The sequence below is a fragment of the Macrobrachium nipponense genome, chromosome 31, assembly GCF_015104395.2.
Source record: "Macrobrachium nipponense isolate FS-2020 chromosome 31, ASM1510439v2, whole genome shotgun sequence".
Classification (NCBI taxonomy): domain Eukaryota; kingdom Metazoa; phylum Arthropoda; class Malacostraca; order Decapoda; family Palaemonidae; genus Macrobrachium; species Macrobrachium nipponense.
In genome coordinates this window covers 9,353,607-9,378,017 of record NC_061093.1, presented here as the reverse complement: position 1 = coordinate 9,378,017, position 24,411 = coordinate 9,353,607, and the positions used below count along the sequence as shown (strand labels likewise).

Below are 24,411 nucleotides of genomic sequence, written 5' to 3'. Positions count from 1 at the left end.
TCCCTCTATAAAATTTACTGTAGAGGAAGAAAGAAATTGTAATTTGAATTTTCTTGATGTAACTGTCCATAGAAATGATAGAAATTTCACCTTTTCAGTCTTTCGAAAATCAACTAACATTGCCTCTTTTGTTCATTACTACTCCAATCACCATCAAAATGTTAAATTCTCTGTTTTTTCTGGGATGTTCCTAAGGGCTTTACGTGTCTGTAGCCCGCAGTTTATTGACACTGAAATTAAAACTATTTATGATATTAGCATTGAAACTTAAATACCCAAGGACTTTTATAGATGTGGCATGGAAAAGAGCTAGAAAAACATTTTATTCAACTAATGACAAACTTGAATTTAGTAAGCATAATATTCTAAAATTACCTTATGATGAAAGGTTTTTAGATATTCCTAGAATTTTAAAGCTTTTTAACATAAATGTTGTTTTCAGTAATATTAATGTCAAGAGTTTAATAATAAAAAATTCTCCTAAAGATCTTCCAGGCTGCATATATGAAATTCCTTGCAAAAAGTGTGATAAAGTCTATACGGACAGACCGGTAAATCTCTTTCACAACGTCTCAAACAACCTCAATATTCTGTGAGAACTGGGGAAATATCGAATGCATTATTCCGTACATATTGAGAGATTTAGACCATCCTATTAACTGAGTCAAAAGCAAGAGCCTTAATCCCATGTAATGACACAGTTAAAAGGAATATCATTGAATCTTGTTTCATCAAGTCAAATAATAAAAATGTTCTAAATTTAAGTCTTGGTTTATTTAAACTTGATGCTTTCATTATGGAAAAAGTTGTAGATAAATATAAGCAACAAAATTAATATATTCAGTTTTTACATGTTTTGAACTGTAAAGGTACTTTGTAATTTCGGTTAGGTTTGTGACCGTGTGATATCCGATAATCCTGGATTATCTCTTTTAATTTTTACCCTTTTGACAATTAACCCTTTGACAATTAACCATCTGACAATTAACCATTAGAGGTGCCTCACACTGAGGGACCTGGGGCAACCCGAACAACATGTAAGGTCTGTAAGGTAAGGTATACTTGACTTGTTTTGTACCTGAGACCTTTCTCTCCAATTGTACCACATCATATCTGTATACATGTGTTTGCTAGTAGTTTTAATCCCCTTAAATAACTTGGAACAATCTTGGTTATGAGTCATGTTCACTTGAGGAACTCTGAATTATCTTGGAGAAATATGATATCATAATTTATGCATGAAAGTGAATACATTATTCACGAGGTCTCGGCTATTCCACGCTAAGATTTGTATCGTCAAATCAAGATTCTTAAATTCAATTGCCGTAGGCACATATAGTTATGCTTCCATCTTATAGTAGTTTTAGACGAAGATGACCAAGAAAACGGAAAAAAGAGCAGTTTTTCTCACTACTTCAAAGTAGGTCCTATTACTTACCTCTCTCAGTTCCTTCCTCTTCTCCTCCAGCTTCTCATTTTGAAGGGCGAGCTCGTGATTGGCAGCTTCGAGCGCCTGTTTTTTCGGGGCGACAATTTTGATGACCTGGTCATAGACCACCATGGCCCTCACCCACCGACACAGGCCCTCGCAGGCCATGGAAACCATCCGAATCTTCTTCGGGTCGAAATCGGGATGGCTGTAGAATCTGACCGGTGCAATTCGAAAAAGAGAGAGAGAAAAAAAGAAACTCACATTTATAGTTCTTGAGAAGTTTCGAGGAAGCCTAACTGAACTGTTGGCTCTCGGAAAGAGAGAGAGAGAGAGAGAGAGAGAGAGAGAGAGAGAGAGAGAGAGAAAGGAAAAACTTACATTTGTAGTTCTTGAGAAGTTTCCATTAGATATCTATCTCGATGGATCTATTCTTTTTTTCCGAGGAAGCCTAATTGAACTATTGGCCCTTGGAAAGAAAGAGAGAGAGAGAGAGAGAGAGAGAGAGAGAGAGAGAGAGAGAGATGGAAGGAATGGATAGAATATGGAACTTTGGGCAAAGGCACTGGGACCTATGAGGTCATTCAGCCCTGAAAGAGAGAGAGACTTAATCCAAATGAATGCTATGACAATTTTTTTCAATTCAAATGGTAGAGAGTCTAAGCAAACAAGGATATAAAATATGCAAGAGCAGATCCTCTTCGTAACTACAATATTATTATAATTTAACAATGCAACCTGGATCTATTGAAGGCTGGAGCTACCTATTTCAGAGAACAGAGGACCTCTATCATACTATTTTATATAAAAAGCATGCTCTTTATATATATATATATATATATATATATATATATATATATATATCATATATATATATATATATATATGAATAACTTGATCACGAAGTATATAAAACGTGATGCTATGTATAAATAAAGGTTTTTTTGCCACGAAGGAAAAAATGAAAAAGCGAGATAGCCGAGTACTTTTGGTCCTATCCGAATAGGACCGAAAGTACTCGGCTATCTCGCTGTTTTTCATTTTTTCCTTCGTGGCAAAAAACCTTTATATATATATATATATATATTTATATATATATATATATATTTGTTATTTAAGATATATTATGACAGTAAATACCTTGTACAAAATCACCTCAAAATGGAACGATCAGGTGACCACGCTGGTTTCACAAAAGTAAAATGACGGAAAGACATCACCAATGAAATTCACGTCACTAAAATAATAAATAAATAAATGAATAGAAAATAAATAAATAAAACGATAACCCATACTTGTTCCTAACTAAGGTGATGATCTTGGTTGGAATGTGCTCCTTGTCGTAATCCAGGAGATTCTGCAAGAACTTCATGTCTCCCAAGAGCTTCTGCGACGGCGCCCAAAAGTCCTCGATCATCTTTCCAGACCCACTTGGGTCGGGCTTTCGTTCCGGCTTGACCTCTAGCATGACACACACGGCTTCCATGACCTTCAATGGCGAGAGGGAATGGTTAAGGCAGGGCTTCCCAAGCGGAGGGTCATGACCCCCTTTTTCTGGGGGTCATGGGGGATCCAAGATTTTGAGGATATTCTTTATGATATTTAAGGATTTTTGCTTTAGTTTATATCAAAAAGCAAGTACTACATCCATCTCATCAAAATCCATGATTAAATCATTCCTTGTTCATAAACATTAATAAGCATATTTGTTTGTTGGTATTGCTCTCTCTCTCTCTCTCTCTGCTGTGATTAATCTTGAATTTAATGTTTAAAAAAGTATCAGCACCATTGGAAATGAGTACACTTTCAGAGGGCTTTATAAAGGTTGGGGTCATGGTAGGGTTGGTACTACTGAAAGGGGTGCCGCACTGGAAAAGTTTGGGAACCACTAGCCGTTAAAGGGTGGGTAAGTTGAATGACTCGGTACCATTTTTCTCTAACTGCAAATCGTGTGCTCTCCATCTGACAACTGCTGTTGACACAGACCACATTGTTATTTATAAAGATTTCCAAAGAAGACGGCCTGTGAGGCCATATATGTTTGCTGTTTATCATCCATAATATGCAACTAATCTTAAGGAATAGGCGCGGCAGGCCACTAAATTATCTCGCATGTAGAGTTCGGAGCTGTCTGGGGGAAAAGAATGAGCGGTGTTTTTGGATATTTTCCGTCTCTCTAGGAGAACCTCGCAGATGTGCAACTCAGCCCTATCTAGGCTTCTTGAGATACAGTAAATTTTGACCTATTTTTTCACATATGAGATGTTTCAGTCTATATGGTTGTTTGTGTGGTGTTTTTAAGTTGCATAGAACCAGTGGTTATTCAGCAACGGGACCAACGGCTTTACGTGACTTCCGAACCACGTCGAGAGTGAACTTCTGTCACCAGAAACACACATCTCTCACACCTCAATGGAATGCCCGAAAATCGAACTCGCTGTCACTGAGGTGGCAGGACAAGACCTAACCGACCACGCCACTGAGGCGCTTTTCAGTATATATGAGCGAGACAAGTTAGTGGCCTGCCACGCATATTCCTTAAGATTAGTTGCATATTATGAATGATAAACAGCAAACATATATGGCCTCACAGGCCGTCTTCTTTGGAAATCTTTATAAATAACAGTGTGGTCTGTGTCAATAGCAGCTGTCAGATGGAGAGGACGATTCCAAAAAGAGCACAACTCTCACCAGTTTGACTCCTGGAGGTGGGTTTTTCATGGCTTTCACGACCCTGATGTCGTCTTGCTTAAGCGTGTTCAGGGCGTCTGTAGCAGCATTCAGAGCGGGAACTGCCTTTGCCAGTTCCTTCTCGCAGTCATCCTTGATAGATTGAGCGTCGGCAAATTTCTTATTTGCCACAGCCTCGTCAGCGGCCACCAGCTAAAATGAAACCAATTTCAACTGGATCATCATCCACGAGTCTAAAGGTATTTCAGTTGGATTAGTTCACGAAAAAGGCATAATTCGGTCAAACGTCAAATTCAGAATTGCACGAATTAGTAAGGGAAAGATTTATCTTTGTTACTCGCAGAAAAGTTTGCATGCTCATGCATTGCATCACCAAGTCCTGGCAGAAATGACTTTCTTGCCAAAGTCATATTCCATTGATCATTTCGTTGATATCGATCACGATGCACAACACAACTAAGAAGATTTTAGTCAAGAAAATAAACAAAATATGCTGACCTTACGTATGGAATCTCTCTCTCTCTCTCTCTCTCTCTCTCTCTCTCTCTCTCTCTCTCTCTCTCTCTCTCTCTCTCTCAAAGTGAAGGTCGATACAAAACAACATCTGATATCGAAACAGTGGGTACTTTACCTCCTTCTTCCTCTCTACTTGAATGGTGTCTTGTTCAATTTTAATCATCAGGGCTTCCGTGTTAGCTGAAGTCTCGACGAGCCGTGGCTGCAACATCTTCAGTTCCTCTTGCAGTTCTGTAATCAGCAGTTTAGCTTCTTTCAGCTTTTCCAGGCCGGTTACGTACCTGGAAGCATAAGCACCATAAAGTATGCGTCTGATGACATCAAGAGGTACATCAATATAAAGAAGATTTAAAAACTAACTGAACAAATTCGAAGCCTCACAGTATTGGGGATGGTTGCAATGATACTCCCTACTTCATTATCAACTGGGTAAGAGAGACTCGACTCAAGATTTTAATTTGCTCGAATTAGGCAAATATGAATCGAGATTCTAACTGAAGTAGCAAAGGCAGAAACCAGGTGTCATTATGAATCACGAAAAATCAAAGAATATTTTCCAATTGATCCTAACTTTTAGACTGTTATGGAATAATATTCTGAATCAAATCCTTTGTATTGGATTGAAAAATATTGCATATAGTTCCTTTGACTTCCCTTTTCCAAGTGCACGAAATGTAAAGGACCAACGGAAATCTTAAAAAGCGAAACACACCCAAATAGCTTTCCAGCTTTCAGTGAACTCTTTTGAAGTGTTAATCTCGAACAGAAGACAAACGCCACCTTGCCTACCTATCCCTCAGGGTAAGAATCTCGGAGCGCTTTTTGAGCAGGAGTTTCTTGAAAGTGAAGACCACCTCCAGGAACGAAGTAGGAGTCACGTAACAACGCCTGCCATGTTGCTCGTAATATCTGCAATGACAGCTGTACATAGTACTATGCATCTGAAAGATATCCAATGTGATATTTATGCCCAGAACTGATTCGTGAAACATATCAAACCTTTGGAAAAGTCACGCTTTTTCTGGGTGAATTCAGTCAGAAGAATGTCTTATATGGTCAACTGACATTCAATGATTTCAGGCTGCGCTTGTAGTGTGTGTGTGTGTGTGTGTGTGTGTTGTGTGTGTGTGTGTGTGTGTGTGTGTGCAGTGTCATAAATGACTGTCAAGAACTTAAAGACTAGAAAAACATTTCAGAAAGGTTTCCTATTGCAGAAAAACTCCAGAAAACAAAGAGTCATGGGTTATTTACCTCTGACTCAGCTCCTTTATAGTGTGGTGGAAATAGACGCAAGCTGAGACGCACCGTTTCAGCAAAGAAGCTTCCAGCTTCGCTTCCTCCAGCAGAGTTGAAGCGACTCGTTCCAGGCCTTCTTCAGGCCAGGCTTGGAACCTCGGAAGAGTAACAACACAAATATGGGGTATAAAATTGGAAATTTAGAATTATCCTTTGCTTCCAATTAGCTGGTCTTCTCTTTTTTTTAACATGGTCATTCTCAAATTTTTACCTTTCAGTGAATAAATTCTTTGGATAACCCTATAATATTAGTAATGCGACTTCAGGGTGTAGCGAAACATGGTAGAATGGTAAAAATATGCTTTGCCAACTATCTGAAATATATTTGCCGTTAAAAATTAACCTCTTACAGACAAAAGGTTATTGATATCATGCACCCCAACCGTATAAAATATCCCCGACCTGCAAAGGCCTAAAAATTTTAATGCAAATCTGGATATGGGTGTGCATTGTTTCTTATCACTTCACTTTAAATATTTTACCTTTACATTCAGCTTAAACCCAGTGCACACTTTCATGATCTTTATGCCGATTCGCACCGATGTCAGAAACCTGTAAGTGGACCCCTTACTAAACTGACAAGAAGGAATAATTGTTTGTCGCTAGGTAGTGAAATAAATAAAGGTATAAGCCACCTTTATTTATGCATTTATCACGTTCCAAACTTTCGTGATTCAGTTATACAGGTAGTGAAATATCCTCATTTGGGAAACACTTACCAGTCAATGGTGCAACAGTTGATTAAAGACGGGAATCTTCTTAATCGAGACCTGAAGGTGTCCCCAATGGGAGAGACAGCCACAACCAGGTGGAGGTTGGCTCGAACCCGCTCGTTGAAGAATGCGTAGAGAGTGGCAGGCGATGGGTCCATCTTGGCGCCCTACGGAGTGTCAACGACAAGGAGGCCAACCCTTAGTAGCATCTTTATACTTCTGTCTAAATGCACTAAAAGGAAACCATGTGCTGAAACCCTAATCACAACATAAGTGCAACCCTTTAAACTCTTTATTTGGACTCCATTTCTTTTAGAGATACTAACTCACTGCTGCAAAATATATCTCGATTAAAATGATACTTATAGTCAAGGGGCCTGGTATTCATTACTCTGGTAGAGCACTAATGAACGTTCTCATTCTTGACTCTTCGGAAATGCAACAAAAGAAAGGCGTACTGCATATGTACATAATAATGGATAATAAGGATAGATGATTTTCCCCCTAAACTCCTTCTGGATGTGATACAGTATTCCTCTCCATCCGTGAGTCGGTTAAATTTGAAACAAACGCAAGAATAGACAATCTAATATCTACACAGAAGCAAACTAGTTTCATTTAACAGATGGAAATTATACTAAAACTGATCTTAAAGAATGCAAGAGAACTTTTTCTGTTGTAAATTTGGATAGTTGCTTCACAATAAGGGTAGATTCACCAAAGGCAGACTCTACAAATTTGTGAAACCTACAGAGGCAATTATACGTATGGATAGTAGTTCAAGATTCCTTTTGAGAAAGAAGATAATAAGACCTTTCAATAATGTGAGTGTTTGAAATGAATCACGAAATATCTTGAAAAGGGAAAGAAGGTTTGATCAACTACATATGAATATCAATATTATGAAGAAGGTTGTATTGTTTATAATAGCCTACATGTACAAAGTCGAAACAGTATCCACTAGCAATTGAATGGTGGCTATGGTGAAGGTGTTTTAGTTCAAATCTGTCGATAAATTCTGATTTGTCGAAAGTAAGGTGCATCTACAGAGAATGTATCAAATACTAATTGTAATTTTATTTCAAAGTATGACTGGATCCTGAACCATTATTCCTTAATGGCAAAAGTTTTCATAAAAACTCTCGCAGAAGACACTCTGTTTTGTCTACCTTTCTACAAAATAAATTTTACACAAATACGCACAAAAGAGACAAATTGCAAATGATGAAAACAAGTAAAGACCTAAAAACGAAAACCCCTTGCCCTAGGCGAAACTGTAGATGACACCAAGAAGTTTCAAAAGAAATATTGTTGTTAGTGGATTTTACCACTGAACTGCCACAGGTTTTCCTCTGAAACAGACGGAAATCATTCTATTTTGGGGCAGACAGAATGGTAAAGAATCTTCTTTCCCAACGTTATCCCTACATTAAGGGGTCGGTTGCGTGATGCGTCTTCTCCACTGCCTTCTATGAAAGGCATCGTCCTCTACCAAACCTCTTCTCTCCATATCTTCCTTCAGTTTATCTCGCCATCTAATTCCTCTAACAGAATGGTAAACAATGTCTAGATATATATAAGGAATGGCATAAGAAGGCTAAATTTCCACACACTTGAAAGAGAGCGGAGTATGACAAAGATTGCGTGAAGGATACAGAATTGGGAGCACAATGTCCACCACCGTCAAGGCAGTCCAGATACCCTGTCTTGGTAAGAGAGTTACTCAAAATATCTCCTGCCAAGAACCGAAACAAAATAACAGCAGCAATGGCACATCTTCTGACTTCTAGAAATAGACTCAGATATGAACTTAACAGTCTCTTTTCCAAGACAATTAACAAAACACATTTCTATTCAAAAGGAAGATAGACCTAATTAACCTCTTCCTAGATGCTCAAGATTAAAGGACCTTCCAGCTTCATTAGTCAATTAACAAATCTACAAGAACATGAGGGCAATGCACTCCACTGTGTGTTACAGCCCATATTAAAAATGTTGCTCAGAACAGTAATAATCGCATCATTAGAGCAGCTAAGAATCATACCCGATTACTAAAGAAGAGTGTGAAAGAGGAAGGGAGATTTGTAGAATGTAGAAAAAAAATATATTTTTGTAATAAAATTAAGTTTTGTATATACTTACCCAGTAATTACACAGCTATAGTTTCTACATAACGGCAGGATTAATTCAAATTTCACAGGTAGCGCTTCAATTGCTCAGTGTGGATATACAGTGCCGCCCCCTAATGGCAATAAGGCAGTCCCCAGGTTACGACGGGTTTGGCTTACGATGTTCCGAGGTTAAGGCGTTTTTCAATTACATTCATCAGAAATTATTTCCAGGGTTACAACGCCTACAATGCTGATCTGGCAGAAGAAATATAACACCAAAAATGCAAAATAATCAATATTTGAAGTTTTTTTTTATGAAAAATGCAATAAGAATGCAGTTTACATACTTTTGATGATGTTCAGGTTTACAACGGTTTTTGGGTTACAACACGTCTCAAGAACAGAACCCCCGTCGTACCCAGGGACTGCCTATTAGGAGCGACTTAGTTAATATGCTTAATACCCATCAGAGGGGAGGAGAGAGGGCTCTGATCATGTAATTACAGGTTAAGTATATACAAAGCTTAATTTTATTACAAAAATATCATCTTTGTATAAGTGACCTACCCAGTAACTACATAGCTGTTTCCAAATTAAGAGGAGGTGGGATCATGGACATATTCTACTTCAAAACATTAAATCATGTAATGAATTTGCTAGCACTGAAAACAATGCTTGTTGTTTCCTATCAGTTAAGAAAGCTACGCAGATGGATACAGCCTCTGGTTGGTGCTCATCTTAACTTGTAGTTGTGTGACAGTATAGCCAAGGATTGCCTCCTATTTAGGGGAAACTTTGCAGTTATATAAGTGCTCTGATTGCTACCAAAACAGAATAGGTGCCTGCCCTTGCCCTGGATGCAGCACCAAATTAAAATCTAGAAAACACTGACACCTACACTGAGATAAAGTCATGACTCATCCACTGAGAGTGGTGGGTGCTCCAGGTACATTGTACTCCCTGACTCTCCAAACTCAGCACCTTACTGAAAAGGTGAAGAGATAGTAAGAGAACATCCTGTGCTCCTTCTGTGATGCCATGCCAGTCACTAAAAATGGTCCGAGGTATTGAAAATTTTCATCACTGTTCAAGCTTTCATAAAAAAAGATATGAAGCAAAGATCGCTTACGCTTCCAGTAGGTCTATATTAAAATGGCGTGAAGATAATATGGCATCTTAAAACTAAGGAGGTAGAGGTTGTTCTGGCGTGCTTAGCTTTGCTTCAAAGTAGACAAAAAGCACTCTACAACACTGAGTATCTTTCAAAAATGAAGTCCATATAAATTGGAAGACAGCATGTTCAGACAGAGGAAGAGATGGGTTCTTGCCATAAATCCCTAGGTTATGGATGGCTGTTTGATTCCTGTTCAGCTCAGGGAAAGCTGGGGAGTGCTACTGGTTGCTTATAGCAAGAATTAGAGCCAGACTGTAGCTGGTCCCAGACAAACTAGGTGCCAGTGCCAGACAAGCTAGGGACTAGGGAATATGATTTGGTGCCAGAGTGAGCTGGCGGCAGAGCAGTCAAGTACCGGGCAAGTTAGGCGCTCAGGAGCTGGCTGACACTAGGAGCACAAGTTGGCGCCATAGGAGCTGGGCATCAGGCAATTAGGGAACTGGGAGGTATCGGGGGCTCCTTGAATTCAAGGAAGACTGTAATGATCTAAAGGAGAAAGAACAGATCCAGGTCTTGAATAGGACCTTGAACTTTCCTGATCAGAGATTGCAAAAAACCTCTCTGATCCTGCAGAGTAAGTTGCCAAGGAGAAGGGAGACTTGGAAAGGTGGTAGCACACTTGAAAGGAATGAAGTAGCCTCTTTGATGAACTTGAACCACCCAAGGTTCTGCCCCCTTGCGACTCCATTCCTCCTAAAATAGGAGCAGTCTGGCACTGACAGGAGCACGAAGGACTAGACACACACTTCGAGAAAGTCTTGGTGGAAGACTTCCTAAAGTACTTCCAAGAGGGCTGAAGGTTGGAGCAGGGCCTCTCTTGAGGACATGACTTTCCTCCTTGAAAGGGCTGTTGCAAAGGTAAAGAAAAAAAAAACTTGGCAGAAGCAGCAGAAGTCGCGTGTGGAGACTTCGACAACTGAGCTAGTAAGTCGTACATCAAATTCTTCTGTAAGGCAAACAGAACCTCCTTCACAGTGTCTTGCGGGGAAAAATGCGACTTATCAAAGGACAAAAACAAGAGGGCCTACTTCTGGGTAATTGCAACCGCTTTAGTAGCGAAGGAACACAGAAGCTCTCACTTTTTAGGGTGTTCCCATGGCGAAAAGCTAGTCTAACTGATCAAAACCATTTCTAACTGCCTTATAGGCATACGAAAGTTGGAACACGGAGAGACCCGCCCTGCCCAGATGTAAACATTCCTGTTTGCCTTTCAGTCCAAGTTTTAGATTGTGGGATGGCATGAGGTGGGCCTAATATGTAAAGAACCTCAGGTTTGTCTAGTTAGGAAAAATACAATTTAGTTTTAAATATTGTGATTTGTTCCCAAAGAATATACAAACTCTTGGTCCTTTACATTATCAAGACTCACTGGTTGGAGGGAGGAATCTGAGGGAGTCACCTGAAATGACTGTAGTTCTTCACACCTGGTTGGTAAACAAACCCTAAAAGCAAAGTTTGGCCTAACGGAATAATGCAACATTTAAGAATTACTTTTAAGAACATTATTAACTGGCTTACACATAGCCTAAGCCTGGTAAGCAAATCATAAATGCAAAAGTCTTGGCCTAAAGGGATGGCATAACATTCGAGAATTACTTTAAGATTAATATTTACCCGTGGCTTGCAAATAGCCTATGGCCAGTAAACAAACCCTAAAAGCAAATGTTTGGCCAAAAGAAATGATTTAACATCATGAATTACTTTAAGGCATCTATTAAACATCGACTTGCACGTAGCCTAAGGCCGGTAAGCAAATCATAACAGCTGAGAATTATTCTTTTACAACAAAACTATTATCAGTGGCTGCAAATAGCTGCTTGATGATAATCTGAGTTAAATTAATAACAAATAACAGTAGACAGGACTCATCCTGCTCGAAGCTTTGAAGTATGCATTCCAGTGGTTGGTGTAATCCAATGGTTGGTGTAATACTACTGAAATCCGTTGACATAACCAGAAAATATGAGCACTGCTATACACTCAGTGTTTAGTCGAGCATGGCAGTAGACCGTGATTTGCTAAGTCGTTCCTTAAATTGCCGTTAGGGGGCAACACTATACCTACACTGAGCAAACGAAGCATTACCTGCGAAATTTGAATTTAAGCTGCCATTACATGGAAACTATAGTGATGTAACTACTGGGTAAGTCACTTATACTAAAAAAAATATCAATGGAACTCGAGGGTATTTGAGTTCCAGTGGTGATGCAGAAACAGAGAAAATATGAGTTATATCATCATTAGCTATAGCATACAACGCTGAGGAAATAAAAGAATTCAGCATCCGGACAGAGAGAGCAAGCCCATTATTAATGAACTAAGCTAACAAGGTTGTAAAGTAAACCCAATCAAAATTTTGGGGGTACAGCAGAAATATTTTCCTTTTTAATTCTAGAAGACTGATGGCTACAAATACAGAAGGATATGAGTTCTAGCCAGCGTTCACTGGGTCCTGAGCATGTGGTTTCCTCTTCCATGTCCTCAGAAAGTTATGAGAAGGAAACATCCACTTATGGAATGTTACAAGCGTCCACCTAATGCCCTAGAATCAACATTGAGATAGACTGAGCACCTGATGAGGAAGGGAAATGATGAGCTACATCTTGCAGGGGAGACCATGGAAACGGAAGTGCTGGGGACACAAAGAGGGCTAAAGTCTAAACGAAGATGGAGAGACTTCATTGGAAAATACGTGAGAGACAAGGAAAAGACAAAGGGAGGATACAAGATAAAAAAGGCTAAAAAAACGACCCCAACTAAGAATTAAGACAAGAAGGAAGAAGAAGAAGACAAACAACTGCGTAATCATTAGAATCCAAAGACAAAAGAATTTGCTGGGCATGTAAGAAAAGCAGCTAACAGAGAGTTAACGACGAGTGTATTTTCAAGTAAGCAAAACATAGTTAACAAAGTGTGGATTAATTCACTCCTAACATCATCCAGCCATAGAATTTGTAAACAAGACAGATTCGCATTCCTTGTAGTACCTTAATTTCACCAAATCAGACGAAAGTGCAGAACCAGAAGTTGATGTGTCACAGATTTAAATTAAAACTGTCACCTTCAAGATGTCAATTTTGTTCCGATATACCAGTTACAAAGACATCTTCAATTGCATCTTTCACCAGCTGTGGAAGCACAGTACCTAAGCTCTATGTTTCCTAGAAAAGGCTGAACGAAGATGTGTAACTCTAATTGACAGAGTTACTTGGAGCACTGCAGTATTTTTTGAGAACAGGAATTATAAAAAGATCCTTTCTCAAGATTTCATAGATACATGTAGCTCCAGAAATACAATATCTGTGTTTATAAATAGATTTATCTAAAGTAATTTATGGTAACTTGAAAGAAAACGAAAAGCTGGCTTACCTTATTCATTTTTCATTGACACATTATTAGGAATGCATTGTTACACTTCAAATGAAACAGATTTGTAGAAGTAAGGGAAGAGTCGTGAATGGGGTTAACGACCTACTTTTAAGAATCTCATTCACGAAACCTTCCGTATACATTAAGGATCTGGAGCGAGTGAGAATCGGTTATGGTGAGGCGTGAGATCCACTGGAGTGAGTTAATGCAATATTTCTCCTTAGGTAACCGTAATGCCAACATAAGAGAACTAATAAACAATCTATTTACAAAGGTGATATCTCCCGTACACGGAGGGGCTTAGCACAGCAAAGAATTAAAAACAAAATTTGTGATGACAGGGAAGAGGTGAGGTTAAAACCATACTGGCTTTTAAAAATATGAGTTTTGCATGCAGTTTATTCTAAATTCTTACCAAGTCAAGACCCTGAAAATAGATGTTGGAGAGATTATGAAATGAAGACAACTTTGGATGTGCAAGGCTATTCTCACTGTCTGGAATGCCATTAGTTTGCATTATTGAGCTGCTTTCATTCAAAATCCTTCTGAGAATTAATTCGGACAACCAATGAAAACGCAATGCCAGTTAATCCTGAGAGTGATAAATAAACTTTCTGCTAAACATTGCTGTAGGTTGATCCCTCTCTTTCTTCGATATTCCAGACAGTGAACAGTCATTCCAATTCCAGTAATATGTTAGACATTGACAAACTATTAAAATGTAATTTCATAAAGCCATCTAACCACTAAGCAGAAAAAAGGCATCATGTTACAGCTTTAAATATTTAGTCAAAATTTATTTAGATATTTAGTTCTGAAAAATTTGTAAGTTACATCATTCCAAAAATGGAACAGCTCCATGCAATTGTGTATCATGCTAACTGAAATATGAAGAGCTTAAAGAAGAGTTATTTACTATTCATACAATAACAAATTTATCTGCTAAAATAAGACAACACTCCATGCTCTGTAAGCTAGATTTCTAAGCAGTAACCCGTTGACCTTCATTGTTCTTACTAATTCGTAGTTTTGGATGGATTTGTTAATTACAGTATTTAGTTGTTTAAACATGCCAGTTAAGTTTATATGATACTTTAAAAGTGTATGTACAAGTATGGTTTGATCTGCACGTAATTCTGGGAAACATGCATTACATTAATAATGGTCCAAACATCCCTGTTGGTAGTTTTAGATGTTGCCCAGCTTAGATGCAATGATTCTGCAACCATTACATTTATATGATTTAGACTGCCCAACCCTAAAGGATTAACTTGAGAAGAAATAACTAGGAAAATATTGCTCTGTTAGTAAACAGCAAAACCCAATAGCAATTTCTTATAAGACTGCGCAACTCTATGCTCAACAGCAAAAGTCGATTGATAGACTTTGGTATTTTTCCTGGTTCTAAGCATGTTCAATGACAATGTACTGCTCTACAGTGCATTATGATTAACATAGCTGAACACCGAGTTTCCCAGCCAAGGGATTATGATTATGGGCATAGGCAATCACTATAAAGAGTTATTGAACATCTGTGGCAGCACCAACGCCAAAGTACATGTGCGTTGCTACTTTACATTTCTCGGGATATTTTTGAAGTACAGTAATCACAGCTTATCAATACACATCAAGAGGCAGTTACCTTTCATTTATCTGTAACTTTATTTTCAAGTGCTGAATTTACTCTGCAAATACATTATTACAAGGCAAATATATCAAAGCTTCACCCATAACCCATATAGTATGAGAGGCTGCAGTTACAATAACTTATGTCTAATTTGAGGGGCAAAAAAAGTAGTCACAGTAGTATCCTTTTATCTTAAAAGGCTCCTGATGCTCTAACCTCTCAATAATTTATAATCAAGACATCTGAAGCTTCCCTTCTGCTTTCAATAAACAAGAATAATAGGTACCAGGGATTATCGTGTGTCTGAATTCAATGTTCTCTATTTCTCATTCTATGATTTTATATTTTTGTCAGTGCATTAAGGATAATGGATTTTATCTGGTAGCCAAATACTGAGAAACTAAGTGCTGTTGTGAGTAAGAGAAAAAAAGGGGAGTAGTGAGACTGATTTACCTCATCTTTAGCAACTGCCTGAATCTTCTCCAGAATTTCTGCCTTTTCCTCATTGGTGTACAAATTTGGTAGGTCTCCGGTGTTGAGCAATGTGTTGACGTCTTCGATAAAGCTCTCGTCTTCAATTTGGTTGTCCATGAGGAGGAAGACTGTTGGCTTTCCATCTCCCCCAGCTTTCATCATGACCTTCTTGATGTCATCCCTCCATTCGGCTACGCCATAAGTCTTCGTCACTTCAATCTAGACAATAGAATAGAATCATTTCAGTCAGGATCTTGAGTTCAGTCAATGAATACCCTTAGTTTTGTAAGGAATGGGCAGTATTCTCCATTCTCGTGATGAATAACAAGAAATCAAACTAAAGGTTACTTCGAATTAAAATATCAAAATTATGCTTTAATTCATGCAGAAACAAAATGACTATTGACCAATTGTAGACACTGAGTTTCTCTGCGTTATTTTACACTTGTAAATTGAGATATGTAAGAACGAAAAAGCACTAGTCTTAAGAATCCTGTGTACACACACCTGGAACAAGTCATAATTAGCCATAAAAGCTGCCAGTTTCGTGCAGCTCTGGCGACCTGATCCTGCAAAGCCGATGAGCAAAGCGTGGCCGCAGTTTTGCTTCAGTACCCGGCTAATGCGTGCAACGTGTTGGATCATGTACTGGAACATGACCAGCGACATGGTGGACTTGCTTACCACATTATACTCATTCAAGTACGTCTCCATCACCTGAGTTAGGTCTGACATATCCTGGATCTTCACAAATAAAAGGGCATTTTTTTAGAAATATTGTCAATGTTTGATAGATAAGTAGTTCAATTTGGCACATAAATGGGTTACGCATAAATATACATTACTTCAGAAAGTCATTCTCCCGGCGGAAAATGGTCTAATCCCACTATCGCTCTAAGAAACCCCTAAAGATTCTTTTCAAGAATATGTAAGGTTTCATTGATGACTATTGTACAGAAAATCCTTAGTTCTCACCTAGTATGTGACGCCAGTTTAAATAACCATAAATCAAATAAATAAATATCCTTACCTCGTCATAGACCTTTTCTTCAGCGTCAGGTATCATATAATCACCAAATATCAAGGAGTCGACATGCGAAGGGTTCAGCTCCTCGCTCTTGGGTACCAAGTGGTCTAAGACATGGTCGAGTTTCTGGCGGAAGTTTGTCTCTCCGACCTCCCTGACGATTTCGTAGAATTCGTTCCTAGAAGGATGATTTCATGTGGCATAAAATAAACATTCATTGAATGCTTTTTTTCTGACATATCTTCTGTGGCTAGTTTCATGAAAATTACAAGATGAACAGGGTGGCAAAAGCTTTCCTTGACATCTGGGTACCTGATAACGTCAGTGTACTGACATTTCTTGAACGCAGTGGAAAACTATTTCCATATCATAGTCTCAAACAACACGTTCATTACAGTCTGTGTCACAGTGTTATAAAATTGCTTGTGCGTGATTATTATAGTAATGACTTTTTATTATCATCTTGAAAGACAATTATGATAGTTAACATATTTATTGGAAAGTTCAAGGGGAGGATTCAACGATCTTAAAGAAAATGGAAGGGGAAGGAGAGACGAATTGCTCTGATGCCCTTCCAGCAACCTTTCTTCACCTGTCAGCATCATCGCACAGCCTGTCATGGAAGACCCTGTAGACCTCGTGAAGCCACAGTCTCATGAGCTTCTCGACTGTGCTCAGGGCAGAGTTGGGCACCAGCAGAATGCCGTTGATAACCCTCGAGAAATCCCGCAGGTTAAAGACATAATGACTCTTGGCTGGGGTTGGGAGGAAGGCAGAGCTCACTCTTTTGTAGACTTCGCGAGATGCCTGGACTACGGCCTGAAACATTGGAATAGTTCATGATTAACAGTAGTAGTAGTAGTAGTAAGTAGGTGTGGTAGCCAGCAGAATTTTATGTACTTATGAATCCGGTTCATAACTAAGGACTGTGAAAGTATATTTCCGCTACGTAAATGAAAAATAAACAAATATGAATACATTATACATAGCCAGAGTAATAGAAAAAAAAATTTCTGAGCTGAATTTCTCCTAGGTTTATTTCCAAAGAATTAAATCCGGGTAATAGATATTGTAGATGCAGGTCTGAATCATTAGCTTCCCAAAAATTAATTTCAGTCTTCTCCCAAGCAGTATCTATTTTGCTTGAAAATAATGTCAAATAATTGTACAAAAATATAAATAGTCATACAGATGCATGCCTGCCCAAATTTATGTAGAAAGAAAAAACAACACTCAATATTTTTGGTCTGATAAATCAAATAAGATGTGTTTTATAACGCATTAAAAGTGTGATATGTGAGTCATTCACACAATACAATCGAGCGACAAAGCTATACAAAGATCCACTAAAAAAGTAATAAAACAATATCAACATTAGCTCATAAATTCATATAGAACCCCATCAGCACATCTGAAGATGGTCTCATCTTGATGCCATTCCATAGAAAACAAAATGAAATCGCAAAAGCTGCGCATCTTTGCCCTCTTCACACAAAAATGTAAAGTTGCTGGTACAACAACGACCAAAAGTCCTCACCTCTTGCTTAGCCACCCAAGACTATGGAATCAAGGAGTCAGCGGAATTCAAAAAATGAATGAGAAAATGTCCTGGAAATATAACTGAATAACAGAAGATCGACTCGCAGCAGATAATTACCCTCTGGAGCTGCTGGATGGTCGAGTCCTCCTGCGTGGAGAAATGCCAAGCGACAATGGCGCCGAAGATCTTATCGAGGGTGGCGTCGTCGAAGGCATCGATGCACAGCACATTCAGATGACGCGTGAATCGACCGCAGATGCTGTTGCGACCGGCACTCGGGGGAGCCATGGCACCGACAAACAGCTGCAAAGAAAAGGGGCTGTTTGTTCATTCTTTCTCGTAACAGCTATGGTCACTGAGGACTTCTACAAGACACCCAGAATTTGTCACTTTGCCAACTGTAAGAAATATATAAGGCAGTTCCCGATTATCGGAGAGACTTTTGTTCAGACGGCCTGACGATAAGCGAAAATTGCTGATCACTAGAAATCGACGATTTATGGGGCTTATGGCAGCGATAATCGGTTAATGGTGCCTCTGTTAGGTATGCATTGGCTCCAGTAACCATAAATCGTCGCATTTCGGTGCCGAAAATTGCAGATTTTCGGCCCATATAAAAAAAAAAGCTAATCGTTAATGAAATCTTTTCAGGGTGGCGCAATCGGCAATCAGTCACAAGAGGACACAATTGGCCTTTCTGGCCTCGCTGTGACGCGCAATGACACAGCTGAACTCTGAGGCCGGTAGTTGTGACACCAGAAAATGTACAATCACTTCATTCTCTAAACTTAAATGTTTGGGCTAGATATAGGGTGCTTTATTGGAAACAGACTTTTTTTCACCATCCCTGGAATTAAATTTTTGGGCTAGATATAGGGTGCTTTATTGGAAACACAGACTTTTTTTCACCATCATTGCACGCAATAGTCTATGCTAACTCAAATACATACATTAATTCTTCGCTAGATGTAACTATTAATAATTGTTAGAAAAAAAGAATATGGGAAGGTAATGAGGTAAGCAAATGGGAAGAAGAAACAACAGATATATATAAAAAAAAAAGCAAAATGTACAGAAAAACCACAACATCATAAAACATACCGAATCAACCAGTTCTATTTTGGAGGTGTCCTTCTTATCATAGAAGTGTTTGTGATCGAGCCACTGCCTCAGGAATTCGATGGGTGGCTGCGCTCCGTAAGTCTCCTTCTGCGGCATGTTGACGTCGTCGATGAAGACGACATATTTCCTTCCCATGGCTGGTCCGAACACGCCTTTCCGGCGTCTGACGATGAAAGTGGAATATTTATAATCAAATGAAATTTTATTGCATACTTATCGAGTAATTATACAGCTGTAGGGAACCTACATCTGTATAATTGTTTGGTGAGAATCTGCAATAAAATGGAAAATACAGGAAAGAGTCATTTCACCTTTGCCCACTTTCTCATAAATCTGATATTTTTTTATTAGCAAAACACTACAAAGATTCATTAAGTTTACTTAATTAAGAATATACATAATATATCTAGAGAGATGGACTCGAAATAAATCTAAGGAAAAGGAATAAATGAGTGTACAGTGTGTGCAGAAATGGACGAAATAACATTAGATGGAGAAAGCCTCCCGAGTCTTTCCAAAATGATATCCAGTAGAGGTGCACTTTTGTTCAAATTCAGTTGAAGACTGCAAGAGGAAAATCAAACAATGGGCCATCTGAATGAGATTTTGAAATCACATCGATACGAAGGCCATACAAAAGAAAGATTATACTACATAAGTCCGGTACGAATCATGGTATGGGAATGAAACGATAGCTAATAGATTTTGTTGATATGAAATAAAGCCTTGATTAGAAATCAGGGATTCAGAGGGGAAGATAGCGAAAACGAGGGCCATGAGGGAAATGTGTAGATGAGTTAATGACGAAAGGGAGATGACATGGACATGCCTTTCGCACAACTCCTGGAAGATCAGTACCAAGGTCTAATTAGACCTTGATCAGTACTACGTTTCTGTGTCAGCAGCAGGACTCCTGGAGGACCTAGTAGACCTATTTTGATGAGGATTATGAGAAGGGAGGCTGGAGACGAGTGGAGATTTGGAAACGATAGGAAAGACATGAATGGAATTGAATATGAAATATAGACCATGAGGCCATTCAGAGCTGAATTGGAAACTGACAATAAAAGGGTCGAAAGGTGTAACAGGAGGAAAACCTCAAAGCAGTTGCTCTATGAAGCAATTGTTAGGAGAGGGTGGAAAGTAAGATGAAGAAAGAGAATATGAAAGGAAGTACAGTAAAAGGAACGAAAAGGATTGCAGCTAGGGGCCGAAGGGACTCTGCAAAGAACCTCAAAGTAATGTCTCGGTGCACCGCAAGAGGTGCACTAACGGCACTAGCCCCCAAAGGGAAATAGGAAAGCCAATAGTGGCGGAATATCAAAGAGTCGTTGGAGGTGATGTGATGTTGATGAGGTTTTTGAATTTCAACTTGTCGCCAGATTCGTTGCATTTACTATCCATTCTAGAGGCCATGACTTAGTGTTTTTCGTATAGATCTTTTAAACCAACTTATGGATTTCCATACCACTCACGTACAGAATGTTTCAAACTTCGCCCTAATTTTCGGAAGCACTACTGTGCATCGCCATATGTATTTCATTAACTTTTTTTACTTGAGAAAATGAAGCAAAAGCTGCGCTTACCCAACCAACTATCTTTCATTGATGATTGCTTGACTTATGTTCGAATGTCATTTTACCTCTCCTGGTCCATACGAAAATTTTTTAAAGCAAATTAATATATTCAATGATGATGATTTTTTCTAAATAATTAGGTAAGGGAGATAATGGCACTGCGTCACAGAGTAGTCATAAAGCACCAATTGTTCGAAATAGTCAGAGGAAAGGCAAGAGAGCAAACGGCTTCATTAAACAATGTTGGAAACACTCGGTGCTCTAGTAGCATGGAAATCCGGCTTCCCTCAGACAATGTTAGAAACATTCGGTGCTGTAGTAGCATGGAAATCCATATACGTCGGTTTAAAAGCTGTTTTGCGAATGCATAGTTTTATGGAAATCTTCAATTTCCTTTCTTGATCTACATTCCAGAGCCAAAAATCAGAACGGTGAGCTAAGGGTTATAATAAACAATAATAAACACAATCTCTCTCTCTCTCTCTCTCTCTCTCTCTCTCTCTCTCTCTCTCTCCTCTCTCTCTCATAACCAAACTAACCTGTCCACCTTCGACATGATAATATCTTGTGCTTGCCCAGCTGTGGTTCGACTCGAGAAATTGATGGTATTGATGATGAACTTTTCCTTGGGTAGATTAACAAGTGCCATGTTCGTGATGGCACTCTTCCCGGTGCCAGTCGGGCCCAGGAGGAGCATGGGTACGTCGTGTTCCAGACACGTACGGATGAAGTATTCCTGGCGGGCTGTCTCGGCGGTGGGAATCAACAGCTTCGTGATCTACTCGCGGAAAGGAAGGGGTCACTGATCATTCTTCGGTTCCAACCTGTTCTTATTCCAATGGACTACTCAAGGGGAAAGATCTAATCAAATGACAAATGAAAGATCCTTCAATATAGTTCATATTTTTTATATTCCAGTGTATATACTGATGAATACCAAATGAACTTGGTGGTAGAACAGAATAAGGTACGTCCATTGTCATTTCTAATAGACTTGTGGTTGAAAGTCCTGCTCCTGAAAGATATCTCTAAATTGATAATGGAAGAGATATCCTTCCTCTTTGAATATCCAATCCACCTTACCCACTTAACGTTAAAACTACCAAAAGGTTGTACAAAAAATAGTTGAAATGATTGCTTGATCCACGAATCAAAATTAGCTTTGAGATATACCAGTTGAAAGTACAACTGCTAAGTTACGATCTGTTCAAGTTCGACCTTCTTTATTTTTTGCTCTTTAATATAGAGTATTTGTTAACTTATATGATATTATATATCTATATAGATATATATATCATTATCTATATATATAATTTATATAATATATATATATATCTATATATATATATATATATAATATAATATGTGTGTGTGTGTGTGTGTGTTTGTGTGTGTGTGTGTGTGTGAACTTCAGGATCTGAGCTACTCCAAAGATAAGTGCAACAAAAACTTCCATTTATAACTATTAAAAACTTACTATAGGAAGACTAACATGATAGACTAAAAACAAGCTCCTTTTGAAGCACCCTGAACCAGGAGAAATAGACTGAGTTTTATCCTTAGTTGCAATGAATTGCTTTACATGGAAACTGCAGACTATTGAGAACAGCTGTACAACCATCCTACCTACTATATACCTTTGCATCGGGGGGGATGAGGAGTCGTTCTTTATCAATGGTGTCGAACCAAGGAACCCACTTCTGTGTCTCTTTGTCGTACAAATAGTCGTAAACAAGACCCGTGTCGGGAGGCAGCATGCTGAAAGCAATCAAGTAGACGCTAACAGAACTGGCCACAGAAATATCTCATGTGCAAGAAGAAATAATAGAATTAATACATGCCTCAATTTATTTTCTAGATTTTCTACAAAGATAAAATCCTGCATAACAACGCAGACAAATCAGTACAAATTCGGTTGCATTATGGTATACAGCTGCCATTCAAAATATTTTGAATTTTTAATCAATTCAAACGTCACTGAGGAGTTGTAACTTACGCACGGGTCAACCTGAAACAATCTGGCTTCGGGTATTTATCCATCTTTCCCTGGAGTAGCGTCCGGAAAAACTGGTCGAACAGACGTCGGCTTGTGCCTGGAATTGGCAACAGACGCACTTCGAATATGCAGATGAAAAAATATTAAGAAATGACTGCCAACAAATTATTTTGTATGTTTTTTGTTTGTATGGTGTTTTGACGTTTCATGGAACCAGTAAGGTTATTCAGCAACGGGACCAACGGCTTTACGTGACTTCCGAACCACGTCGAGAGTGAACGTCTATCACCAGAAATACACATCTCTCACACCTCAGTGGAATGTCCGAGAATCGAACTAGCGGCCACCGAGGTGGCACGCCAACACCATACCGACCACGCAACTGAGGCGCTCCAAAAATTATTCTCAGCACCCAACAAAGCATCTGAAGTAGCCTGGTCCCAAAGACGGTACATAGAACTTTTCACGCGGAAAACTCCATTACACGTCAAGTATATATATCAGTGGTTCTCAACCTGGGGGTGGGGTGGGGGGCGGTACGCGGGCCCCTAGTGGGCCGCAGAGGTAATCCAGGGGGTAGGACATGAGTTCATTAAAGGAGTCAATAAGAAATAATTATTTTCTGTTAGGTATTTCTTCTCTTATTCCCATTTATTGGTTTTCTTATTTATGATTCAGTTACATGCATCTCCCTTTCGATAATTATAATAACACGGTTTCCCTTTTAGTTTAATAAAGTCATCATGTTGAGCTGACAGACCTTTCAATATCCTGGGGTGGGGGCGGGGGTCGGGGGGTGGGGTTGGGGCGTGGGAAGACCCATTTAGATAAAAATGGGGTTGGGAACCACCGAAGTAGTATATGATTATGGGGTATGTTTGCTTAAATGGTCACTTTCCTTTATTGTTTATATTGATAACCATTTTGTCGAGTTAGTTCCCTTATTAAGGAACTTTCATCTGCAACCTAGACATTGTTTGAAGCATATTATCATTGTAAGTAACTGACATTAGCATAGAAACTTTTTTGTATTGAGTGACTACATTTATTATCTATTAAGTAACAATATCGAGTTATTTCATATCTGTAATGCAGACTTAAATCGGCAGTTAATTCATCGCCTCTCATTTGTGTACTTTCACACTGTGTTCATTGTTGTTCTCAATAAAGAGTCAAGCAAACAGACTGAGTTCTTATATAAATGGTTTTTAAAAGAAAATTTGAATTACTAAGATTTTTATGAAAATTAGATTACACGCAGTATCATTTTGTAAAAAGGTATATTTAACATTATACTTAAATTTTTTTATTCTATTCTTCTGTATTTATGATAAGATTACTATTTAAATAATGTAGAGAATTTTGCTATGTTTCCATCATAAAACAAAAAAAAAAGTTCTTATATAAAGAACGGAATCCCTCGTGTAGTATATCGACCGACTTCTTAAAGACTATGACTTCTATATCAGGAAACAGATAGTTCTTACCTGTTATTGTCGACCCAATCGTCCAGGGAACAACGAATGTGACTAGACACTGAAGGAGACAGGTGAGTTTGTCGTCGGACATCTTGATTCCGAGGGGCTTTCCCGCTTCCCGCACTTCGTCTAGCAGCGAATCGAGAAGTCTCGAAAATGACTGAGGACCAAAGCAATCATCATGTAGAATCATTATAGTCTTTCATTTTACATGAATTTAGCATTCCACGTGAGTTTTTTGGCCATTTCATCACAGGAGAGTATTTTCCTA

The 24,411-nt window shown here is 38.7% G+C and overlaps 1 protein-coding gene across 1 annotated transcript in view; it reads right to left on the bottom strand.

Moving 5' to 3' along the window:
- Positions 1-24,411, bottom strand: part of LOC135206597 (dynein axonemal heavy chain 3-like) — a 270,995-nt gene that overhangs the window by 78,613 nt on the left and 167,971 nt on the right. Inside the window, 17 exon segments of the mRNA XM_064237937.1 lie at positions 1,439-1,646; positions 2,725-2,918; positions 4,121-4,312; positions 4,752-4,917; positions 5,426-5,545; positions 5,888-6,028; positions 6,652-6,812; positions 15,380-15,619; positions 15,908-16,144; positions 16,431-16,605; positions 17,020-17,246; positions 18,085-18,270; positions 19,069-19,252; positions 21,206-21,444; positions 22,304-22,424; positions 22,663-22,759; positions 24,150-24,300. Coding sequence (XP_064094007.1) covers positions 1,439-1,646; positions 2,725-2,918; positions 4,121-4,312; positions 4,752-4,917; positions 5,426-5,545; positions 5,888-6,028; positions 6,652-6,812; positions 15,380-15,619; positions 15,908-16,144; positions 16,431-16,605; positions 17,020-17,246; positions 18,085-18,270; positions 19,069-19,252; positions 21,206-21,444; positions 22,304-22,424; positions 22,663-22,759; positions 24,150-24,300 — 3,039 coding nt within the window.